Raw genomic sequence first — 23,042 nt, forward strand, 5'->3', positions numbered from 1 at the left:
ATTAGGTTACGGGTATTAAAACAGGTTCAGGGTTTCAAACTCCGGGAAGGGTTTCTAAAAGGGGTTTAAAAAAGGATTGGGGTTTCGAATTATGGTTTCAATAAATATTGTAGAATTGCAAATTAGGGTTTCAAGATTGGGTCAAGTTTTTAAATGAGGGTTTCAAGACAGGGTTCGAGTTTTAAAACTTGGGTTAGTGTTTCAAATAGAAATTTTAAAACAGGATTACAGTTTCAATTCAGATTAGGGTTTATGACAACTGCCAGGTTTCAAACTCAGGTTAGGGTTTCAAATTGGGGTTTTACTCGCAAATTACGGTTTCAAGAAAGAGTTAGCATTGCAAATTAAGTGTGTTAAGGTTTTCAAATTAGGGTTTCAAGACCGGGATAGGGTTTCAAATTATGGTTTCAAAACCAGTTTTAATATGTGATTCGTAGTGTAAATAATAGTGAGTAGTTCATGTGTACCTAACAGAGGTCAAAAAAAGATAATAATGCTAATCATGTATCATATCGCTTGGTATTGAGAGGTGTGTTTTTATGTTCATCCACTGGGCGTCGCTGCTTCCCATTAGTTTTTGTCAGCAATACAATACATTAGTACTGTCTGTACACGGTCGTTTGTGGGTTCATGCAACCAAGACGAATCCTTTATCATTTGATCATATTGTGATCATTTATTCATTACACCTTGCCTAATTGTAAAATAAAACACCTGCCATCATGAGTTGGAATAAGGATTCCAACTCAAGAATAAGGATTTTCAATTGTAAATACTGTTAACATTCACAATTGATAGCTCCCATGACATTCTGAGCAGATCGTCACAGAAAAGTCACTCTTAAACACCCCACACCACAGGATAATCACTGTACATAATCTTTCAGAGATGCCGAGTAATCTGTCTTTTGCTGACTTTGGAACAGGGGAGATGCTAAACTTTTATGTGATTCTTGGTATCTGTGCTGTTGTTGTATTTCACATCACAATCATGGACTCCAGCTCAGTCCAGCTAATTTTTTATGTTGAACACGTTTAACATTTACGATTGTTAGCCTAGACTAGACTGTTCTGTGAGCAGAGCAAGGAAGGAAAGATCACTCTTCGCACACACCTCACCACCAGAAAATCGCTCAGCATAATCTTTCAGGAGATCCGACAATCGGGCTTCTGCTGATTTTGATCGGGAGTGAAATAAAATGCTGAAATGTGTCCTGATTGTAGTTGTTGTTGTTTTCTGTCACAATCACATCACAATGTCTGTGGCTTGACCCAACTCGGTGTTCACCACACATACTTTATAAGGATTTGCCATTGTGAATTGTGAACATTTTTAACATTTACAATAGCTAGCCCCAAAAATTTTTCAAGCAGAACAGTGAGGAAAACAAACTTTTAACACACCCCAGACTACAGAATAATCTTCCAGAAATATCCGATAATCAGGCCTTTAGTGACTTTGATCCCAAGAGAGGGAAAAACCTCAAATTTGGACCGATTATCGGTATGTGTGCACCCTGCTATACATTTCCGGTCACCGATCCTGATCGTTTTCCGAGCAGATCAGGGTGGAAAAATCATCAAAATAAGAAATCCAACTAATAACACACCTAACACCACAAAATAATTGCTGAGGATAATCATTTAGGAGACATCGGATAATTGTACGTATTTGTATGTATGTATATATATATATATATATATATATATATATATATATATATATATATATATATATATATATATATTGATCAGAAGAGTAGGGAAAGGTCCGGATTTGGACCGATCATCGGTATGAGTGTATCCTGCTTTACATTTCTGATTGTTGGTCCCGAGCAGATCGATTGTCTGGGAATTTCTATTCACTAATTTTCCATTTGAGGCCTGCAACACGTTCTAAAAAAGATGGGGCAGGGGCATCTATACCTCTGTGTTAAATAACTGTTCTATTTCGTTTTAACAACACTCAATAAGCGTTTGGGAATTGAGGACACTAATTGTTGAAGCTTTGCAGGTGGAATTCTTTCTCATTCTTACTTGATGTACAATTTCAGTTGCTCAACAGTCTGGGGTCTCAGTTTTCATATTTTGCGCTTCATCATGCGCCAACACATTTTCAATGGGAGACAGGTCTGGAATGCTGACAGGCCAGTCAAGTACTCGCACTCTTTTACTACGAAGCCACGCTGTTGTAACAGGTGCAGAATGTGGCTTGGCATTGTCTTGCTGAAATAAGCAGGGATGTCCCTGAAAAAGATATTGCTTGGATGGCGACATACTGTATGTTTGTCCAAAACCTGTATGTACCGTTCAGCATTAATGGTGACCCACTGCCATGGGCACTAACACCCCCCCCCCCCCCCCCCCATTTTTTAACTTTGCGCTGATTACATTCCGGATGGTCCTTTTCCTCTTTTGCCCGGAGGACACCACTTTCATGATTTCACAATTTGAAATATGGACTTGTTAGACCAGTCAGGGTTCTGCTGACTTTGATTGGAAGGGAAGGAAAAGGCTAAAACTTGGACCGATTATCAGTATGTATGTATTTTGCTTTACATTTACAATTGTCAGTCGCAGGAGGAAGAATCACCCCTCAACCAACCCACACCACAAGATAATTGCTTGCTCTTTTAGAGAGATCCAATAATCGGGCTTTTGCTCGCTTTGATTGTAACGGGGGAAATGCTCAAATTCGGACCGATTATCGGTATTGACTGTATGTATGCTGCTTTAAAGTTCCACTTGAATTCCACTTCATATTTCAACACACTGTCAACTCAAGTCATCATAGCAATCAAGGTCCTCATGACGTATCCTACCAAATACCATAAGAGGGAATGTTTCAGATGATAAAACATACTGACAGACTTCCAAAGTTCTCCCAAACACCAAGTTAGAAACCTTCCAAAGCAAACATTGTCCTTAGTCCATCCAAACAAGGATCCCAATGATATCAGTGACAGGAATTTATGAGCTCAATGTGACGTATGTTAGGCAATCCTGCTTTGACGAACTGTGCCATGATATCATGTGCACTTCATGGAGATCCATTCATTAGTTTTTGCAACTGGAGCAGACAAAAATATGCCATGATTGGTTAATTGAGGACAAGTGGTCAGCCTTGACGACCAGGTGCATTCTTTGCTGATTCAGTTAAGCAGACAACTACAGCTGACAAGCAATACTATGTTGTTTTGTCCTGTCTTGTTTTCTTGACTCGTGTCACACGGCCACGAGGAACAGATACCGCAGAAAGTTAATGTAGTGGCTGAAAAAGAGCTTGGTGTGCGCTTTGCCAAAATACTGACAATAGCCTTGTAAGTTGGGAAAACAAATTGCTCTCAACACCGGTTCTACCAATGGACATGAAATTTGGTGGACCTTCCTATTATAACACGATGCACGAAAAGGTCTCAAGGACCCATAGCCAATATTGAAGAAGAAGTCCTTCATTTTGGTTTGAAGTAACCATTTCACACTCAGTAGGACCCTCTAGAAAGTTGGGGGAAAAAATAGCCCCTGAACACATTTTCTCCTAGTGACAAGAAATTTGGTAAACATTTTAACAGAACACATGAAAAAGTCTCAAGGACCTATGCCCGGATTTGAACTGGAAGTCATACATCTTGGTTTGGAGAAGCCATTTCACATTCGGTTCACGTCCCCTAGAAAGTTGGAAAAAATTTGCCCCCTGCACCAGTTTCACCTGCGGATATAAAATTTAGTGGGCATACACTATATCGCCAAAGGTATTCGCTCACCTGCCTTGACTCACATATGATCTGAAGTGACATCCCTTTCTTAATTAATAGGGTTTAATATGACGTCAGTTCACCCTTGACCACTACAACAGCTTTAATTCTTCTGAAAAGGCTTTCCACAGGGTTTAGGAGTGTGTGTTGGGAATTTTTCACCACTCTTCCGGAAGCCTATTTGTGAGGTCCCACACTTACTGTATGTTGAACGAGAAGGCCTGCCTCTCAGTCTCTGCTCTAATTAATCTTAAAGGTGTTCTATCCTGTTGATGTCAGGGCTCTGTGCAGGCCAATCAAGTTCTTCTACACCAAACTCTCTCATCCATGTCTTGATGGACCTTGCATTGTACACAGCCATGTTAGAAATGGAAGAACCGTTCCCACAAAGCTGGGAGCGTGGAAGTGTCCAAAATGTTGGCTCCTTAGTTCAAGTGAAAGGAACTCTGAAGGATTCAACATACCAAAAGCTTTAGAACAACTCATTACTCCCAACTTTGTGGGAACAGTTTGGGGTTGGCCCCTTCCTGTTCCAACATGACTGTGCACCAATGCACAAAGCAAGGTCCATAAAGACAGGATGAGAGAGTCTGGTGTAGTTGAACTTGATTGGCCTGCATGAAGTCCTGACCTCAACCAGATAGAATACCTTTGGGATGAATTAGAGTGGAGACTGAGAGCCAGACCTTCTCGTCCAACATTACTGTGCGGCCTCGCAAATGCGCTTCTGGAAGAATGGTCAAAAATTCCCTACACCTACTCCTGAACCTTGTGGAAAGCCTTTTCAGAAGAGTTAAAGCTGTTATAGCTGTAAAAGGTGGATTGATATCATATTAAACCTTATTGATTAAGAAGGCGATATCGCTTCAGATCGTATGTGAGTCAAGGGAAGTGAGCGAATACTTTAGGCAATATAATGTATTTATCATAACAGGACACCTGAATAGTCTCAGGGTCCTCCAATGAAAAATAAAGAGGAATTCTGCCATTTTACTTTGAAGCAGCCATTTCGCACGAAGTCGCACCCGCTTGAAATTTATATTAAAAAAAATTAAGCCCCAGGTACTAGTTTCAGTAATTGACACAAAATTGGATGGAAATGTCTATCATAACAGGATGCACGAAAAAGTCTCAAGGAACCATGCCTGAAATTTAACAGGAAGTCGCACATATGACGATATAAGTAAAAAAAAGAGTACTCGTCCTTAATTTTCCCCATCAATAAAGTATATCCATCTATCTATTGTTATGATGTCTACCAAAGTGGTTGAGAAATAGATTGTACACTGTATACTCCATCAAGGATCTTATATTAATGGATTTTTAATAATGATGAAGGAGCAATAGCACACCTGTTGAGAGTTCAAATTCATTAAGACTTAATGATTGAATTGCCACTGAATTCATTCCAGACTGCAGTTGTTGAGCGACAGCGTTGAAGCATTCTTTTGGCGTGGGGGTTGGGGTTCATGTTTTTGAGTCCGCTTGCCTTCAGTGAAACTCAACTGCTACGCATGTTAATTCGCTCAGTTTCAATTCTGGGGCAACACACAACAGAAAAAGTCACTTCGTAAGCGAGAACTGCCGGGGGGCTTTCACTCAGGACACACAATGAAACACGCATGTAGATCGTTAAGTTGAGTTGGGAATTAAAGGCACATGTGTCAAACGGAAGACCCGTGGGCAAAAGCCCATGTCATGTTTTCATCGTTCAAACTGGACCCACAGAGGGCAATCGGAACTATAATGCGGCCTGTGATCAAAACAAGTTTGACACCTCTGATTCATTTGTTGATCATTTGTAGATAAAGTAAAACAAAAGGTGGATGGAAAATATCAAATTGATTTTTTTCATACTAAAATAACAATGCATTATCTTATTTTATTCTTTATAATGAATTTAATGATAATTAAGTGATCAATTATTTATTGCAATGAAAAAGTGAAAGTTTTTTTTACCTTGCTTTTTCTGTTTTACGTAAAAGTGTTTATTTTAATAATAATGTAATAAGGATGGTCAGTTTTTAATCGTACTGTTTATTTGAGTAATAACAAATGAACAAGTTATTTGATTTTGAATGACATTTCTTGATTTTCATTTTCATTTACATTAGAATTTTTATTTTACTTAAATGTTTGTATTTTATTATGTAATATAAATCAAACAACCAATGAGACAATTGATAGATAGATAGATAGATAGATAGATAGATAGATAGATAGATAAATAAAGACAAACATTTTAACTAACAAATTTTATTGGCAGTCCTAATATGTGTTTTATATATTATCCATCCATCCGTCAACATATAACCAAAAACCCATTCACACTTACAGTCATACCTACGAAGAGTTTAGAGTCTTCAATTCCACCGCCCCGCCCTCATATATTATTGTATATTATAGGTTATAGACACTACATGTCGATGTTTGTATATATTATTTTTTTTGTATTTATTTTTATTTTATCCAAATAATTATTATTTTAGTAATGGAAATTACGATTCATCCTCATTTTGAATTTAAGTATAGCCTAATTAATTTAATGATAATAAATGCAAAATACTGTTATTTTAGTTACCATTTAGTCACTGATGGCGTAGTGGTACACTCGCCTGACTTTGGTGCAGGCAGCGTGGGTTCAGTTCCCACTCAGTGACGGTGTGAATGTGAGCGCGAATGGTTGTCCGTGTCTATATGTGCCCTGCGACTGACGAGCGACCAGTTCAGGGTGTTGTCTGCCTCTCGCCTGAAATCAGCTGGGATAGGCTCCAGCACCACGTGACCCTAACCAGGATAAGCGGTGTTGAAAATAGATGGATGGATGGATAGTTACCATCCATCCATTTTCTTTTACCCCAGGGTCGCGGCCTGCTGGAGCCTATCCCAGCTATCTTCGGGCGGGAGGCGGGGTACACCCTGAACCGGTCGCCAGCCAATGTATAGTTAGCATTTTTTAAATTTTATTATTTACAATTTTAAAAAATCTAACCAAATATTGCAAGCCTGTTGATAATCGTGACATGCTTCACTTCTTTCAAGTTGACTGACTTGCACTTTTGTGCACTTTTCGTATGATTTTGGCAATGGGCCTCCATGTGCTTCATAACATAAACAGCGACACGCCTCCCACTGCACTCTCGTGCTCAGATTCCATTCGTGCCTCGAGCCTTTTTTTTTTGGAGCCCACAGCTACATTAGTAACCTACGGGGCGGGTGAGGTGGGGGTGGCGGTTGGGCGTGGGGGGAGCATCTCATCTCGAGGAACTGGTTGGATCAGAGAGGCGGGGGTGGGCGCTCGTCACCGGGTTGGACAACAGAGGAGCGAGCACGACGAACAACGACCTCCTTTGCACTCTCATTGCTGCTGCTGCGAGGGAAGGGCTGCCACCGTCACCGCGGACTCAGGCCTGCAGCGCCTCAGCTTTGCTCCACATTTGGCTGCTGAAGATTACATTTCATGAAAAAGGACAATCCTGACATTAAACATCACCTTACATCTGTTTGAATTCTCAATTCAGCTTGGCTTGAAACCCTACTTTAAAACCCTATCCCTTGTTTGAAACCCAGATTCAGTGGCGTGCAAGGGAGGGGTGGTATACGACCTTGGCGGAGGGGGCATCCAAAACGGGTCAGGATGGGGATTGATCACAACCCCCCCACTCAAGATTGTTTTGCGAGGGTGTGGAAAACTACCGTTACTCCCCCCAAACCCTCACCACCGTCCCACCCGGCATTTGTTTTTCAAGGAGAAAAACTGCGATCTGGTGGGCAATACAATACATGTCCTTGCCCGGGCAGCTCCTGAGCTTTGGACACCACTGCCCTGATTTCCAACCCTATTTTGAACTTCAAACCCTAACTTGGCACCCTAACCTAGATTTGAAACACTAATTTTAAACCTTATAACCCTGTCTTGAAACTACTTTGTAACCCAAACCATATATTGAAAACCTACTTTGAACCCATAACCGTTTTTTGAAACCCTACACCTGGCTTGGAACCAAAACCCTATCTTCAAACCCTAATTTGAAAGCCTAAAACTAGTTTGATATACTAAACCTGGCTTGCAACATTTATTTGCAATCCCCAACCTGGCTTGAAACCCTAATTGTAAAATCTAACCCTGTCTTAAAACCCTAATGAGAAAAACCTAACTCTAATTTGAAACACAAACCATTAGCTTGAAACCATAACGCTATTTTAAAACCCTAATTGGAAAACCCAAACTTAGTTGTAAACACATAAACCTGCCATGAAACCCAACCCTGTCACAAGATACTAACCCTGACTTAAAACTTTACTTGGAAAACCTAGCCCTAGTGTGAAACACTAAACCTAACCCTAATATGTAATCCTTCCCATCCTTCTGTTATTAAAAAAACAAATTAGAAAACCTAACCCTGATTTGAAACTATTAACCAATTGAAATTCTAATTTGCTTGAAACCATGATTTAAAAACCTAATCCTGACTAAAAAATTAAAAAAAAACCTAACCCTAGTTTGAGTCCCTAAACCTGGTTTGAAACCCTAAACCAGTCTAAAAACACTGGTTACAAAAACTAACACGAGTTTAAAACCCTAACTCTATCTTGAAACCATCATTATTACACGATTATCTTGTCTAAAACCCCCAATTAGAAAAGTTAACCCTAGTTTGAAACCCCAAACCTAACTGAAAACCATAATTCGAAACCTTAACCCTGTCTAAAAGCCCTAATTGGAAAACTTAACCCAAGTTTGACACCTTAAATCTGGCTAGAACCCGCAATTTAAAACCCTATCCACGTGTATTAAAACCCTAATTTAAAAACCTAACCATAGTTTGATACACTAAACCAACTGGACCATTTATAGTATTTGCAAACCCAAATTTGTCTTAAAGCCCTAATTTGAAACCTCAACCAGAGTTCAAACCCTACATTTGCAAGAAAAACGACCAATCCTTTTTCAAAACATCGCTTCCTATGTACTTTCATTGTCATTTTGTAGCCTTGTTTCTCCTGAGAATGTATGTACACTACAGTATGTCTAACAATGGGCCTTTTCTTAGCAGGCCTTGGCCTCTTTAAACCCGGAGGGCCCTTCCCACAGCACCAGGGAGGCAGCCGGCCAATCACAAACAGGCTGGGCGAGGACAGGAAGGTGGAGCTTCCCATTGAAACAAGGGTGTGGTCCTGAAACTTGCCTGATCTCTAGTACTTGCAGCGGGGCTTTAAATGGAAAACAGTAATTGGGCTCCCGCGCTAATCCTGGCCTGACGCTCACTCATACGCATCTGGAGTCCCCCCTCCCGCCCCCGCCCCCTCCAGCCAGACCTCACTCCCTCTGACCTTTTGGAATATCTGCACCCGGGAGCCGATTGAACGCAGACCCGGAGCCGGGAAGTGGCCTTGCAGTTAGGCTAGTGGCCTGCTGGTGCTCCTCACCTCACTGATCGGTTTTTGGGTTTGATTGTCCGAGTGCCCGCCCTGGCTGTTACAGGAGCAAGAGCTGAGGACTCAGCAGGTGAGTCACGACCTGGATCTGATATAGCTTGCACCACCTTTGCACACACTTCTTCACATGAATGCTTCTTCAACAACTTTTACGAAACTGAAGGCTCCGGAAACCAATTGTGGAATTTATTCAACATAGATCAGGCACAAATTTTAAATTCACTTCATGTTGGAGTAAATTCCTGTCTTGTGTGCTGTTGTTTCTCTTTAGTTTAGGTCATGGGTGCCCAAAGCTGTGTATTCTAGTAATAATAAATTAAGACCGTGGTGCGCGTCAGAAGGTTATGAGATCAAGTTAAAAAGGTCAGGCTTTTTATTTTGAATTGTTTAAAAACAATGAGGTTGAATGAAAAATGTTCAGAATTTGTTGCTTGAAATGTTTTTCCCAAAAGACAATCTTACAATACATGACACTACTTTTTATTTTTTAAAAGAATTCTCAAAGTTGAATGTTAAAAGCTATTTTATATTAAATGATTTAAAACCACTCCTTTAAATCGGTGATTTGTCATATCCCTTTTTATTTAAAACATGTTTTAAAAAGCGAGTTACAATATATCACATTACTTTTTAACTTTTTTATTAGTTGAATGTTAAAAGGTGCCTTTTTTAAATTATTTAAAATTGTGACAAAAACATACAAAAAAAAGGTATGTTACAATGTATGTTTTTTATCCATCCATCCATTTTCAACACCGCTTATCCTGGTTAGGGTCGCGGGACGCTGGAGCCTATCCCAGCTGACGTCGGGCGAAAAGCGGACTACACTCTGAACTGGTCGCCAGTCAGTCACAGGGCACATATAGACACGGACAACCATCCGCACTCACATTCACACCGTCACTGAGTGGGAACTGAACCCACGTTGCCTGCACCAAAGTTAGGCGAGTGTACCACTACACCATCAGTGACTGTATGTTTTTTATGTAACTTTTTTTTCCAAGTTGGATGTTAAAAGATATTGTCTTTTTTTGTTTAAAATTTATAAACAATCTTTACAGATTACGACAAATTTGTGACTTTTATTAATCATTGCACAGGAAAAGAACATTACAATAATTCTGAGTATTTTTTTTTATTAAAAATTGTTTAAAAAAAGGAATATTGCAATAAATCACTTGACCTTTTTTAAGATTAGGTGTAATGTTTACAAGGCTTCTTTTATTTAAAAAATTTTAAGAAATTTAAAAATTTTCTATTTTTTTTATTTCAAAAAAGAGTTCCAATAAACCATGCTACTATAATTTTAAAAAAAATTGTCAATTTCAATAAAAAAAAATCAAATACACCTTACTAATGAAAGAAATGTACTTTGAATGTTACACAATGTTGACCATTGTGATTCAAAAAATGAAAGCAGAAAAGTTGAATCGAAGGATAACTGTAATGCATCCATCCATCCATCCATCCATTTTCTGAGCCGCTTCTCCTCACCAGGATCGCAGGCGTGCTGGAGCCTATCCCAGCTATCATCGGGCAGGAGGCGGGGTACGCCCTGAACTGGTTGCCAGCCAACCGCAGGGCACATACAAGCAAACAACCATTTGCACTCACATTCACACCTACGGGCAATTTAGAGTGTTCAATTAACGTGCATGTTTTTGGGATGTGGGAGGAAACCGGAGTGCCCGGAGAAAACCCACGCAGGCACGGGGAGAACATGCAAACTCCACACAGGCGGGGCCGGGGATTGAACCCCGGTCCTCAGAACTGTGAGGCAGATGCTCTACGCCAAAGTGCCGCCTTAACTGTAATGCAAAGAATGTAAAACAAATTTTGAATGTTACAAGATGTCACACTAAAACTAATAACTTTTTGCTTCCTCGCTGATAGCACAAAGCTCAGATGTGGACTTGCTTTTCCTCCTTCTCCTTTCAATACATTTAACTGCTTATGCTGACCTCCAGAATATTGGATTGCTTTTATTTTAGGAGATTCCATTTTCTACTTTAGTATATCAGTACGTCTACCTTAGGGGGAAAAGTTTGTTTCATCCATGGTTGATGTTATGGCAAGTCATGAACATCCCCCATGTAGCTTTTGGATTCCGCTCGTACTGAAAAAAACAAAAATGTAGCCTACACAGATTGGGTTATTTTCCGAAACGTTATGTTCTGTACAAGGTGGTATGCGACACTTTTCCAAACATGCCCCTGGTGTTTATTTGGCACTCGCACACCCTGATAAACCACCGTGACTCGGCTCGGTATGGGCCAAGATGTTCGCCTCACCCGTCTGACTTGATCTGTGAGTCAGCCGGGAAGTATTTCATTGTTCTTGACTGACAACACACTTCAAAGTGAATGAATGGCTAGTGTAAAAATCTACTTTTATCCTTTTGTGATTTCATCAAGGCTTCCCATGTAAATGCAAACATGATGAAAACATCAATCCAAATATTGGTAATATCGATACCGGCGTTGGTATTGATATTTCAGTGTCGTGCGTTCGATACTTGAGCTTCTGTTTTTGGCCCCAGATTTGATTGAATATAAATATTTTGTGTTAGCAGTGAAATGGATACTGTATACAAAAACCTTTAACAAGGATAATAGTAGATGTGTATTTTCTGTTTACTTAAAAAAGTTGCTTGGAAACGTTGTTCGTGTCCTATTTTGCTTTACATTTTTTTCTACAGTATATCGGTGATACTGACATGATATTTGCTTTGGTATCGGATGGATACCAAATCTTGCGGTATTGCACAACACCAGAGAAAACCGAGACGAAATCATCTTTATTTCAGTACAATGACTACGTGTAAATTTTGTGGCCTTTTTGATCATCCAATGTCACTTAAGTGGTCTAAAAAGTATTTACTACAAATAATGTGTGCCCTATCGTCTACAGTATTTACGCTTATAGCGTCCTATCATCTATGCAATGCTTGAAGTGTGATAAAGTCATTGCATTTGTGCATATTTTTGCTCCTTCCACTGGGAGTTTCTGATAGTTCTGAAGCTGGCTGTTCGTAATATATAATTTATTTTTTTTAGTGTTGGATTTCACAGAATTCCTAGATATTTTAGTGGGAAATTATCCAATCGCACTTAATTGGTCTGAAAAGTATTATTTACTGCAACTAATGTGTCTTTGTTCATCTACTATATCTATGTTGGCAACATAGTGACAGGCAGAACAATTAAATGTTTTACTTAGGTTGATCTTAATTAACCCTTTGATGAAATGATAAACCTTACTTGAAACACTAATTGGAAAACGTAACCATAGTTTGAATTTCTAACCCAGTCTAATTTGACACACTACACCAGTAGTTCTCAAACATTTTACACCATGTACCACCTAAAAAAAAATAATACTTCAAAGTACCACAATAATAACCAAAAACAGTAGCTGGTAGGCTTTGCTCCTTCAGATTAAATGCAAATGAATTGAACGGAAAAGTTCAATACTGTACAACTGAACTGTACTCAACCAATGTAAAATATGTGCTTTGGCTCAAAAAAGGAGAGGAAACACTGCTGTTAGATGACCGCTGTGTGCGTCCCTATTGTCAGTGTGCCTTTTAATAAGCCTGCGCAGCTGCCTGTTGCTTGTTCAAGTGAATGTGCAACTCCTGGGCCTGAACTTTGCTAAAAACAGATGGTGACTCTGTGTTTCACGTCTTGTTTTAGGAAAAGAGGCGAGCAGTCACCATGCTGCAAGAAGCTGGAGCCAATATTTTAGAATTCTACAACGCTCTGCTGTCGAAATGCGGTGAGTTTACGCTCCAGTCAATCTCCGGTGACCCTTGTCGACAGGCTAAACCAACAAATGCTACATCAACAGCGAATCATTCTCACGTCTGACGGAACGCTTATCCTGTTCAGGTTACGTATAAGCTTGAGCCCAGCTGACTTTGAGTGAGAAGTAGGGTACGTCCCGGACTGATCACCAGTCAATCACAGGGCACACTCATATTTACAACTATTGACAATTTAGAGTCTTTGGAGGAAGCTGGAGTGCCCTGACAAAACCGGAGCGATAGATTTAAAGGCAAAGGGCAGAATCTTCAATGAAATTAATCAAATGGATTAAAGTGCACAGGTAGCTGGTAGAAGGAGGCCAGACTGGGAGTTATGTGCTCCCTCTTACGTGTTACAGTTAAGAAGCGAGCAGCAGCATTTGAGGGAGCGCTGGCTGACTCCAAAGTAAAGTGCATTACAATAATCCATCTAAGATTTGATGAAAGCATAGGTTATTGTAAAGTGCTGCTTTGTAAGAATAGGTTTACAGTGTGTTTAAACATTGTTTAAATGTGTTTAAGCAAATGGGAGGGGCAAAATTACATAAGAAAAGTATTTTTTAAGTGGTTCCTCCATATCACAAATTTTCACCTATGGCGGGTGGTAATTACTTACTGTAATGCCCTCACCAGTGGAAAAGGAGAGCCACAGTCATGATGCACTTTTCAGCTGTTTATTGAACACCAATAGAACAGTAAAACACAAACACAGGAGCTGCTGTCAGCCACAGCTCACGCCCAGACACTCGCACGCAGACTCGCTGATGTCACATCACCAGGCCCCGCTCGTAAAGGCACCCATCTAACACACGGACATTACACTACGTACAGTATCTTCTGAACAGTGATCCCCCGTTTATGTGTATAGGGGACAATCTGCATTATAGACCATATAAAACGTGTTTTAATAGTTTAACCCCTCCCACATGCTTTAAACACACTTAAACTTATTAAAACGCACTTCTGAAAGTATTCCTTCACACCTGTTCTCACTGTCAAGAAATAGAAAACTATTGTATTGCATCATTTTGAGGAAACAAAAAGAAGACTCTCACTCACACAGTTCTCAACAAAACAATTTGCAATTTTTTTAATAAGAAAAGGGTAAGATAAAGTATAAGACGCATATGGATATACTATACATGGAGACCATCTCAGCTTGTCAGTGTGACAGTAATATTAGTAGTTCTTCACAGTGAATAAAGAATATATGATTGCGAGCATTTTTATATTGTCTGTATACATGTGTTGCGCCACCGTTTTGTGTTAAACTATCTGTTGCTTAAAGGGTTGTAACACCGCCACAAAGATGCTAATCGTTACCATGTGCCTATAGCGTTTCCCGTTATGTGTTAACATTAGCATTAAGCTAGCAGGCTAAAGGCGAAACTATGTGGTTGTTTTAAATACACATGTGCAAGCAGATCTTTGTTTTGTGTTTAGTTTGACAGTAAACTTCGACTGAGGGTGACCCGTAACAGCTTGAATCCTCTTTTTTTTTTTTTTAAGAATATTAATTGTTTCTGAATATTTCTTATTTCTATCTTCCAAATCTTGGTGTGAAGTGAGTTGATTCACTGCCACCATACAACGCTTGTACTGTATCGCAACTCAAAGCAAATAATTGCCTGAACGAGGCAAGTCTGGTCACTCTTATCTCAGGGCACCACTGTAATTGCATCACTTGTCAGATTTGATCATGAAATTCTCCTTGCGTGCCTTTCAGACGCCAGGGTCAAAGACTACCCGATGGTAAACTGTCCCACAAAGATGACGAGCCTGCTGGTGGGCTACGTCATCTTCGCCGTGTACTTGGGGCCTCGATTGATGGCCAACCGGAAGCCCTTCCGCCTCAACACGGCAATGGTCGTCTACAACTTCGGCATGGTCGCGTTCAACGCCTTCATCGTGTACGAGGTATGAGAAATGTGATACAGAAGGTGAATCTTGTTGATTTGATCTGAACTGGCTGGGAATGTGTCTTGGCTCGCAGTTCATGATGTCCGGATGGGGCACCACCTTCAGTTGGAGATGTGATCTTATTGATCCCTCCAGCAGTCCACAGGCTCTTCGGGTAAGGAAGAAATTCTTTATTTAGTAACATTTTATTAATCTAAAAAAAAAAAAAAAAAAAAATACATTTTTGGACCAAACCCCCAAATGAGGGATTTGTGGGGAAACATCGGGCTTTGGGTCACAGCACTTCAAATTGGAAAATTATTAAATTAAGAGTCCTTTGTAAGTCTTCATTATTTTTATCCCCCTGCAAACAAATGTCAAAACACATTTGGAGATGCATAGCTTTCATTTTTACTGAAAACCTAAAAAAAAAATACTTCAAAAAAATGAATTTAAAAAAGGATGTTTTTGCAATTAAAAAAATGAGACGCGTTTTTCATTTTGACTGACAGAAGATATATAAATGGCTTTTTTGGGGGGCGGGAAAAAAAACATATTTAAAGTGTGAAAACAACTATTTGAGATTCATACATTTTATTTTTACTGAAAAACTTAAATACGTGTTTTTATATCGGAAAGAAATAAACAAAACCAGATAGTGTATTGGATTTTCTAATAAAACAAATGGAGATGGATGCTTTCATTTTTACTGCCTCACCTCCCAAAACATTTTTTGTTTGTTTTTCATTAGGGGGGGGAAACTTATGTCTAAAACAAAAAGGTGGGGAAAACAACAAATGTCGCAAACAAAATTAAAAACATTTTAGTTTGCAGTTTTAGCTTTTTCTTTTTTTCTTTTATTGTTAAAGAAACACAAAGAAATCTTTGGAACAAAGATTAATTGATAAATCTTTAAAAAAATGGAGATGCATGTTTTTTTTTTCATTTTATTGACATTTTTTACTGGGGAAAAACAGTCTTTTAAAATGTCTAAAACATATTTTGGGTTTTCCAGTAAAATAGATATATTGCGATAAGAAGCCAGCAATGGTACACTATAAAATGTTAACATGAAGAAAAAGGCGGCAAAAATAGACGGCAGCATTGTATACATGGCTCGGGAAATATGATTCATATATGCAGTTGTGAATTGAACCAGCAAGAGTATGCTTTACGATGGATACAATGTATGGAGATGCGGACAAAGAGCAACAAGAATAGTCAGCAGCGACTATACATTAATGCATAAACACTATACATACAGTACATGCAGTTAGGAATGAAACCAGTAAGAGGATACTAGATACTGTATACTATGCTGTATATGCAGGTATGAAGAAAATACAGCAAGAATACTCAGCAGCGTTGTATGTGACGACTGTACATGGACTCAGAAAATGTTTTTATTATGGGATGGGGTTATTATTTGGTACATTTGGACTTAAATATTTGAAAAATACACAACCGATTAATATTTGTTGTACAGCCCATTCATGTCCATGTCAACACAACTCTTTCCCTTTGTTTTCGTCAGATGGTGCGAGTGGCTTGGATGTTTTTCTTTTCCAAATTCATCGAACTGCTCGACACGGTGAGCAATGCAACATTGTGTGTGTGTGCGTGCGTGTTTTTTACATTTTTGAAATTATGATCATTATTAAACTTGTGTTCCGTAACTGAACATCAGTTGATATCATTTCAGGTATTCTTCGTGTTGAGGAAGAAACAAAATCAGATCACATTTCTCCACGTGTTCCATCACTCTGTCATGCCCTGGTCGTGGTGGTGGGGCATCATGCTAACTCCTGGTGAGGGCCGCCTCATGTTCATACCCGTCGTACATACTGTGCGGTCAGCATTAAACATAATGACAATGTCTGAAAGCTGATTGATATTTTTTTCCATTTCGTCAGCCGGAGGGATGGGCTCCTTTCATGCCATGGTGAACTCCATGGTCCACGTCATCATGTACACGTACTACGGCCTGGCAGCAGCCGGGCCGCGCTTTCAGAAGTTCTTGTGGTGGAAGAAGTACATGACTGCCATCCAGCTGGTAGGTAGCGCAGGCTTTTTAAGGCAGTTAAAGTATAGGAATTTGCAAGGGCTGGCTTTAGAATGGCACAATGTAAATGGGGAGTGGGGGGTTTTGGGGGGGGGGGGAATACAATTACTGGAAAGGAAAAAAAAAATGTTCTATATATTTATATTAAAATAAACAAAACAAATTTATTGAGTATGAGTTTGGGCTGAATTCATTTATTTTTTAAAGTTCTATAGAATTTCTATGCTTTTTATGTCTAAGTTAAGTGTTAATGGACAGAAAATAATAACAACAATATATAATACATTTAATTGATATTCAAATATTTTGAAAATACATTTAAAATTGAGTTTGTTTTAATGTATTGAGTTAATTTGGGTTGAGTTTAAATATTCAAATAATATTTAAATACATTTTATTGAATTTGTATGGATTTATTAGGTATGAATGCGGGCTGAATTTAAAATGGCTAAATGTAAATGATAAAATATTTGAATCAACAATTTTTTGAAATGACTTTTATCCATCCAAATCCTAAAAGCACTGAGAGATTGGCTCTCATCGATTTGATCTGGACTAATGTTCCTCATAAATTTTCAGCACTTGGTGTTTTTGCAATGACTTGAGTGACCGCTGTGTTGTTGCTGCAACCCAAACCAGTAAAACCTCTCAATCAAAACCCTGTGTACTCTTCGAGGGATCTTAAACATTTGTTTTTAACTGAAGTAGAATAGAGCATATAGAACCCTGATGGCATAGACTTTTTTTTTTTTTTTAATGATATTGATATGATATAAGAATGAATAATTGTGTACATTTTAGATAGACATGCACCTTTCAGGAGCTGCAGAGTTAAGGGGCGCAATAACCCTTGGTTTACTCATGAACTCTCTGAAACTATTCATGCACGAAACCTAGCCTGGGCAAAGGCGAGAGCAACAGGATCTTCTCATAATTAGACTGCTTTTAGAGCACAAAACAAAAAAAAAACAAATGCTCTTCGTTTATCAAGAAAGCAAAATCTGAGTATTACGTGTCGGTTACTACAAAAAAATTAAATGACCCTCAGAGGTTTTGGAGCGTTATAAAATCATTTTCTGTCACCGACAGCTCTCCGACTTTACCGCCTTTTGCTATGAATGATTCTGTTGCTATTCGTGATAAAAAGGAGTTAATGAATTGTTTGAACAAGCATTTTGCTTCTTCTGGATCACTGATTAAGATCACTCTACCCCTGTGAAACCCAATACTGATGTATTAGCGTCTACTGGCCAGTCTTTCAATTTTGTGCCCTTTTCTGTGCAGCGTCTTTGTCAGGCCTTAAAACATCTAGATCCTATAAAAAACCCACAGGACCAGATTTGATGGATCATTATTTCTTGAAGCTAGCAGCTGATTTTATAGCGGAGCCACTTGCATATCTTTTTAACCCTACAGTGGTCACAAAAGAAATTCCAAAAATGTGGAAGTCTGCCTTTGTCCTCCAGTTATTGAAAGAGGGTGGGTGACCCTAGTATTTTGAAGAACTATAGACCTACATCAAATTTGTCAGCACTGGCAAAAATTCTTGAATCTCTTGTGAGTGATCAGCTAAAGGAGTTTTTATAGAACAATGATATTTTATCACCTTATCAATCAGGTTTCAGAAAATGGCATAGCACTGTCTCAGTTGCGATGAAAGTGTAAATGACCTTTCTGTAACACTTGACAAGAAACAACACTGTGCTACACTCTTTATTGATTTGTCCAAAGCTTTTGACATACACCGTGTTGTTTTAAAATTTTAGACTTCTGGGCTTAGAAGAAGCCGTCGCTTTGTTGTCTAACAAACTGAGCAGTTCTTCACAGTGCATTACATATAATGGTGTATGCTTAGATATTATATCTGTTCAGAAGCGTATGCCACAGGGTTCTGTGGTAGGTCCACTTTTGTTTACCATTATGTGAATATGCAAAACTCCATCTTTATGCAGATGATGCCATTGTGTACTGCTGTGCTGCATCTCTCGCACAAGCAATTGAAAATTTGCAAAATACCTTTGTGACCATTCGGAATACAGTGCATGAGCTCAAACTTGTTTTGAATGCAGATAAGACCAAGCTTATGTTTCAAAGACCAGACAAAATGTCCTTGTGCTGTCCGCTCTTGATGGAAAGGAGATTGAGGTTGTACACTGTTTTAAACACCTGAGCATAGTGATTGGCGACTCCCCAAGTTTTAAATCGCATGTATTGTAGCTTATGAAAACAATGAGGCTAAAACTGGGTTTTTATTTTAGAAAAATGTGGCGACAAGATTTTTACCTGTTTTAGATTATGGTGAGTTGTTGTACATGTATGCCTCTGCACAGTGTCTCCATCTGGTTGATACTGTGTACCATTCGTCTTTGAGGTTCATCACAAATTGTAAAGCTCTGCTTCCCCGTTGTGAGTTGTACTCTCGGGTTGGATGGCCTGTGTTGTGGATCCGCAGGCTCACTCACTGGTACACCTTTATTTATAAGGCAATTCTTGGTCTCCCCCCCCCCACAAAAAAAAAACAAAACAAATCTGTGTGTTTTTATCAGGCTGAAAAATACAGGAGAGTATTCATTGCATTCTAAAGACCTTAATGCTCGCTGTTCCCAAAGCTCGGACAGAAATTGGTAGAAGGGCTTTTGAGTACTCGGCACCCAACATCCTGGAATCTGTTGCAGAATAACGTAAAGATCAAGGAACTGGTGTCCTTAAATGTTTTTAAATCTTTAATGAAAGAAATGGAAGCCGTTTCTATAGAATGTTGTTTTAGCTCAGCTGCTTGAACAATGGATTTGAAGGTATAACTCGTATATGGTTAAATCCAAAATGTTGCCTTAATTTGTACCCAGTCTTTCCTTGTATGTATGTAACTTCTGTTTTTTGCTGCTGCTTGTCTCGGCCAGGTCTCTCTTGGAAAAACAGGTTTTTAATCTCAAGGAGACCAACCTGGTTAAGTAAAGGTTCAATTTAAAAAATATATTTTAAAAAATTTAAAATGTCAACATTTATAAAATACATTTTTAAATTGTATGTATCATGTATAAATGTATATTTTATTAATACAATATTTTAAAGTAAAATAAAAATAATACATAATAACAAATATACAGGATAGAAATACTGTACATTACATTAAAATACAGCTTCTATGAAGATTGGGTGAGTATGACTATGAGCTGAATTTAAGAGGGTAAAATGTAAATGTATCCCCCCCAAAAAATCTATAAATATATATTTATATAGATATATATTTTTTTAAATGATTAAATTAAATCAAACTCATACAGCTAAAGTGGGTATGACCTTTGGTTGAATTGACCATTTCCTAATTTTTCAAATAAATTCCATTGAATTTGTACGTGTTGTGTTGTCCGGTGCACGCAGACGCAGTTCATAGTGGTGTCGGTGCACATCAGCCAGTACTACTTCATGGAGACGTGCGAGTACCAGGTGCCGCTTTGGATCCATCTCATTTGGATGTACGGCGTGCTCTTCTTCTGCCTCTTCTCCAACTTCTGGATGCAGGCCTACATCCGGGGGAAGCGGCTCCCCATTATGTACCTCAAGCGCGGGCGCGACCAGACCCCGCCCGCACCCCCGGTCGCCAACGGCACCCACCAACACAACGGGAACGCCGACCACCACAACCGCAGCCTCAACAATGGGAGTCTGCAACTGGGCAAAGTAAAGGAAATCTAATTTTTTTGGGGGGGGAGGGGGGACCCTGAAGATGTCACAGTGACTCTACTCTACTACAACTATAGAACAACCAAATCTATAGAAAGTTGTTTGAGCATTTTATCATATTATTGATCTCCAGTTTAAGGTCCATGTACTAGTACACTCTTTGTCCTCACTAGTAAGACAAATAAGAGACCTGGTAGAATAACTTGTGGCTTACTCATAACTTTTTTTTCTTTTTTTTTTAAACCCACTTCTGCCTTCCTATGGAAAGCCATTTAGCATTTATTTGATATCCAGTTTATGGTCCATGTACAAATAAACTCTTTGTGCTTACCAGTAAGATAATTCAGCACACGTATAGAACAACTAGTAGAATAACTTTTTTTACTCGTAACGTTTTTCCACAAATACATGGACCTTAACAAGTAACACTAGTTGGCATGTGTCATACATTAGTAACCTCCTCAAACCTATTACTAGCACCAAAATGGCTAGTAGTTTTGCCTCACTATTAACATGTAGTTGTCCTAGTAGTATGCCAAAATTGTCCTACTAGTGAGCTGAAAAGTCTTCATGGGAAGTCATTGGAGTATTTATTCAATACTACTTTACTATACGAGGGAATTACTGTGCTGCACTAGTAACACTATTAGGCCCAACTAACTTTTTTTTAATACTGAACGTGTCTGAGTGACTATTAACTATAGAATAACAAAGTCTATGGATAGCCGTTTCATCCTTTGTTATTCTTGATATCCAGCTTAATCGCTATGTACTAGTATTCTCTTGAACAGCACTAGTAGAAATACTGTTGGGCAAGTAATGTTTTTCCCCCCACCGCTGTATGACATTTCTGCACACGAGGAAGACAACTTTGGCATACTAACAAGTACGTTACTAGTGAGGCAAAGCTGTGCACTAGTTGACATCTAGTGCTACTAGTACTACTTGTGAAGCCCTAGATGTTAACTAGTGAAATTTTATAGTCACTAGTCGTACTAGTAGCACACAGTCGTCAACTAATGCACAGTTTTGCACTCGTAAACATATACTTGTCCTACTAGTATTACAAGTTGTTCTAATATTGTGGTCAAAGAGTGTACTAGTTCATGGACCTTAAGCTTAATATTGAATAAATGATTTGTTCAAGACAAACTGTACTAGTATGCGCTTAGGTGTACTAGTCAGCCAACTACATGTTACTAGTCAGGCTAAACTATGCACTAGTTGAAAACCGTGTCCGACTTGTACCAAGTGTGACATCACATTCTACGACCTAACATTTAGCGCTCAACTACTAGTACCAGTCGTGCACAGATGTCAAGTAGTGCACCGTTTTGTATCACGAGTCATTGTACTGCTTGTGTGCAGAAATGTCATGCATTAGTAGAAAAAAACGTTACAAGTCAGTCACTACTGTTCTACTTGTTCTACCAGGGCTCTGAATTGTCTTACTAGTGAGGACAAAAACTGTACTAGTCCATGGACCAAAGATCTAGAATAAATGCTCTAGCGGCTTTCTGTACAAATTTGTTTTGATTGACATTGTTGGGATATGAATGTTGTTTTTTTTTTTTTTTTTTGTCAGTGATCTTGTGAATTTTGTCACCACACTGTGATGCACGCACATGCTTTTGTACGTATGAAGTTCGGTGCTCCTTTTTCTCACGGATAGTGTTCCTTTCTTAGCAGTTTTTGCGGTCCGCTACTAGTACCACCCTGTTTGGCTGACACCAAACTCGTATCACACAAGAGTTTCCACTGAAGACTAGCACGTGTAAATAACCTGCAAAAAAACTTTTCATTGTACATGACAAATTTATAGTTTTTTTGTTGTTGTTGTTGCTGTATTATTTATCTTTTTGAAATAAAACACATTTTAGATATTAAGGTCGGTGTCATTTGGAAAGCAGTTGGTTTGCACTTGGTAAGAAATAAGCCACATCATTTTTTAATTTTGTGTATTACCTTAGTATTGGTGAATTTTGCATTTATGAACATAACTTGCTTTTAGGCCACAATAGAAACGTGCTTAATTCATACTTGATATTTCTTTCTTGGCAAACTGTGACCTGTGAATGATTTTATTTTATTTTTTTTAAATCGCCAATGAAGTGTAATGGACAGCTACAGAAAGTAAACTGTTACTAACCCTTAATTTGATAAAAAATTAAAAGACTGGACCTGTATTGTATAGAACAGAGTACTAATGTTTTATGCATTTATTTTTCCACAATTTGAGAGTTCCACTTCCATCCATCCATTTTCTGAGCCGCTTCCCCTCACTAGGGTCGCGGGCGTCCTGGAGCCTCTCCCAGCTATCATCGGGCAGGAGGCGGGGTACACCCTGAACTGGTTGCCAGCCAATCGCAGGGCACACAAACACAAACAACCATTCACAC

General features: G+C 38.8%; 1 protein-coding gene across 1 annotated transcript; it reads left to right on the forward strand.

Annotated features, from left to right (window-relative positions):
* The first annotated feature begins 8,967 nt into the window (after nt 1-8,967).
* Nucleotides 8,968-22,819, forward strand: elovl1a (ELOVL fatty acid elongase 1a). Its single transcript, XM_061695048.1, has 8 exons — nt 8,968-9,263; nt 12,889-12,970; nt 14,725-14,915; nt 14,992-15,072; nt 16,432-16,488; nt 16,600-16,705; nt 16,811-16,950; nt 20,341-22,819. Exons 2-8 carry the CDS (start codon nt 12,910-12,912, stop codon nt 20,653-20,655), a joined length of 951 nt encoding a protein of 316 aa, XP_061551032.1. The 5' UTR covers nt 8,968-9,263; nt 12,889-12,909; the 3' UTR covers nt 20,656-22,819.
* The last annotated feature ends 223 nt before the right edge of the window (nt 22,820-23,042 follow it).

Source organism: Phycodurus eques, chromosome 13 (assembly GCF_024500275.1).
Source record: "Phycodurus eques isolate BA_2022a chromosome 13, UOR_Pequ_1.1, whole genome shotgun sequence".
In the NCBI taxonomy this organism is placed as follows: domain Eukaryota; kingdom Metazoa; phylum Chordata; class Actinopteri; order Syngnathiformes; family Syngnathidae; genus Phycodurus; species Phycodurus eques.

Coding starts and splice junctions, on each gene's coding strand:
- elovl1a (XM_061695048.1), top strand. CDS start 12,910: ATGCTGCAAGAAGCTGGAGCCAATATTTTAGAATTCTACAACGCTCTG. Junction 15,073..16,431: donor GCAGTCCACAGGCTCTTCGG/GTAAGGAAGAAA, acceptor TGTTTTCGTCAG/ATGGTGCGAGTGGCTTGGAT. Junction 16,951..20,340: donor ACATGACTGCCATCCAGCTG/GTAGGTAGCGCA, acceptor CGGTGCACGCAG/ACGCAGTTCATAGTGGTGTC.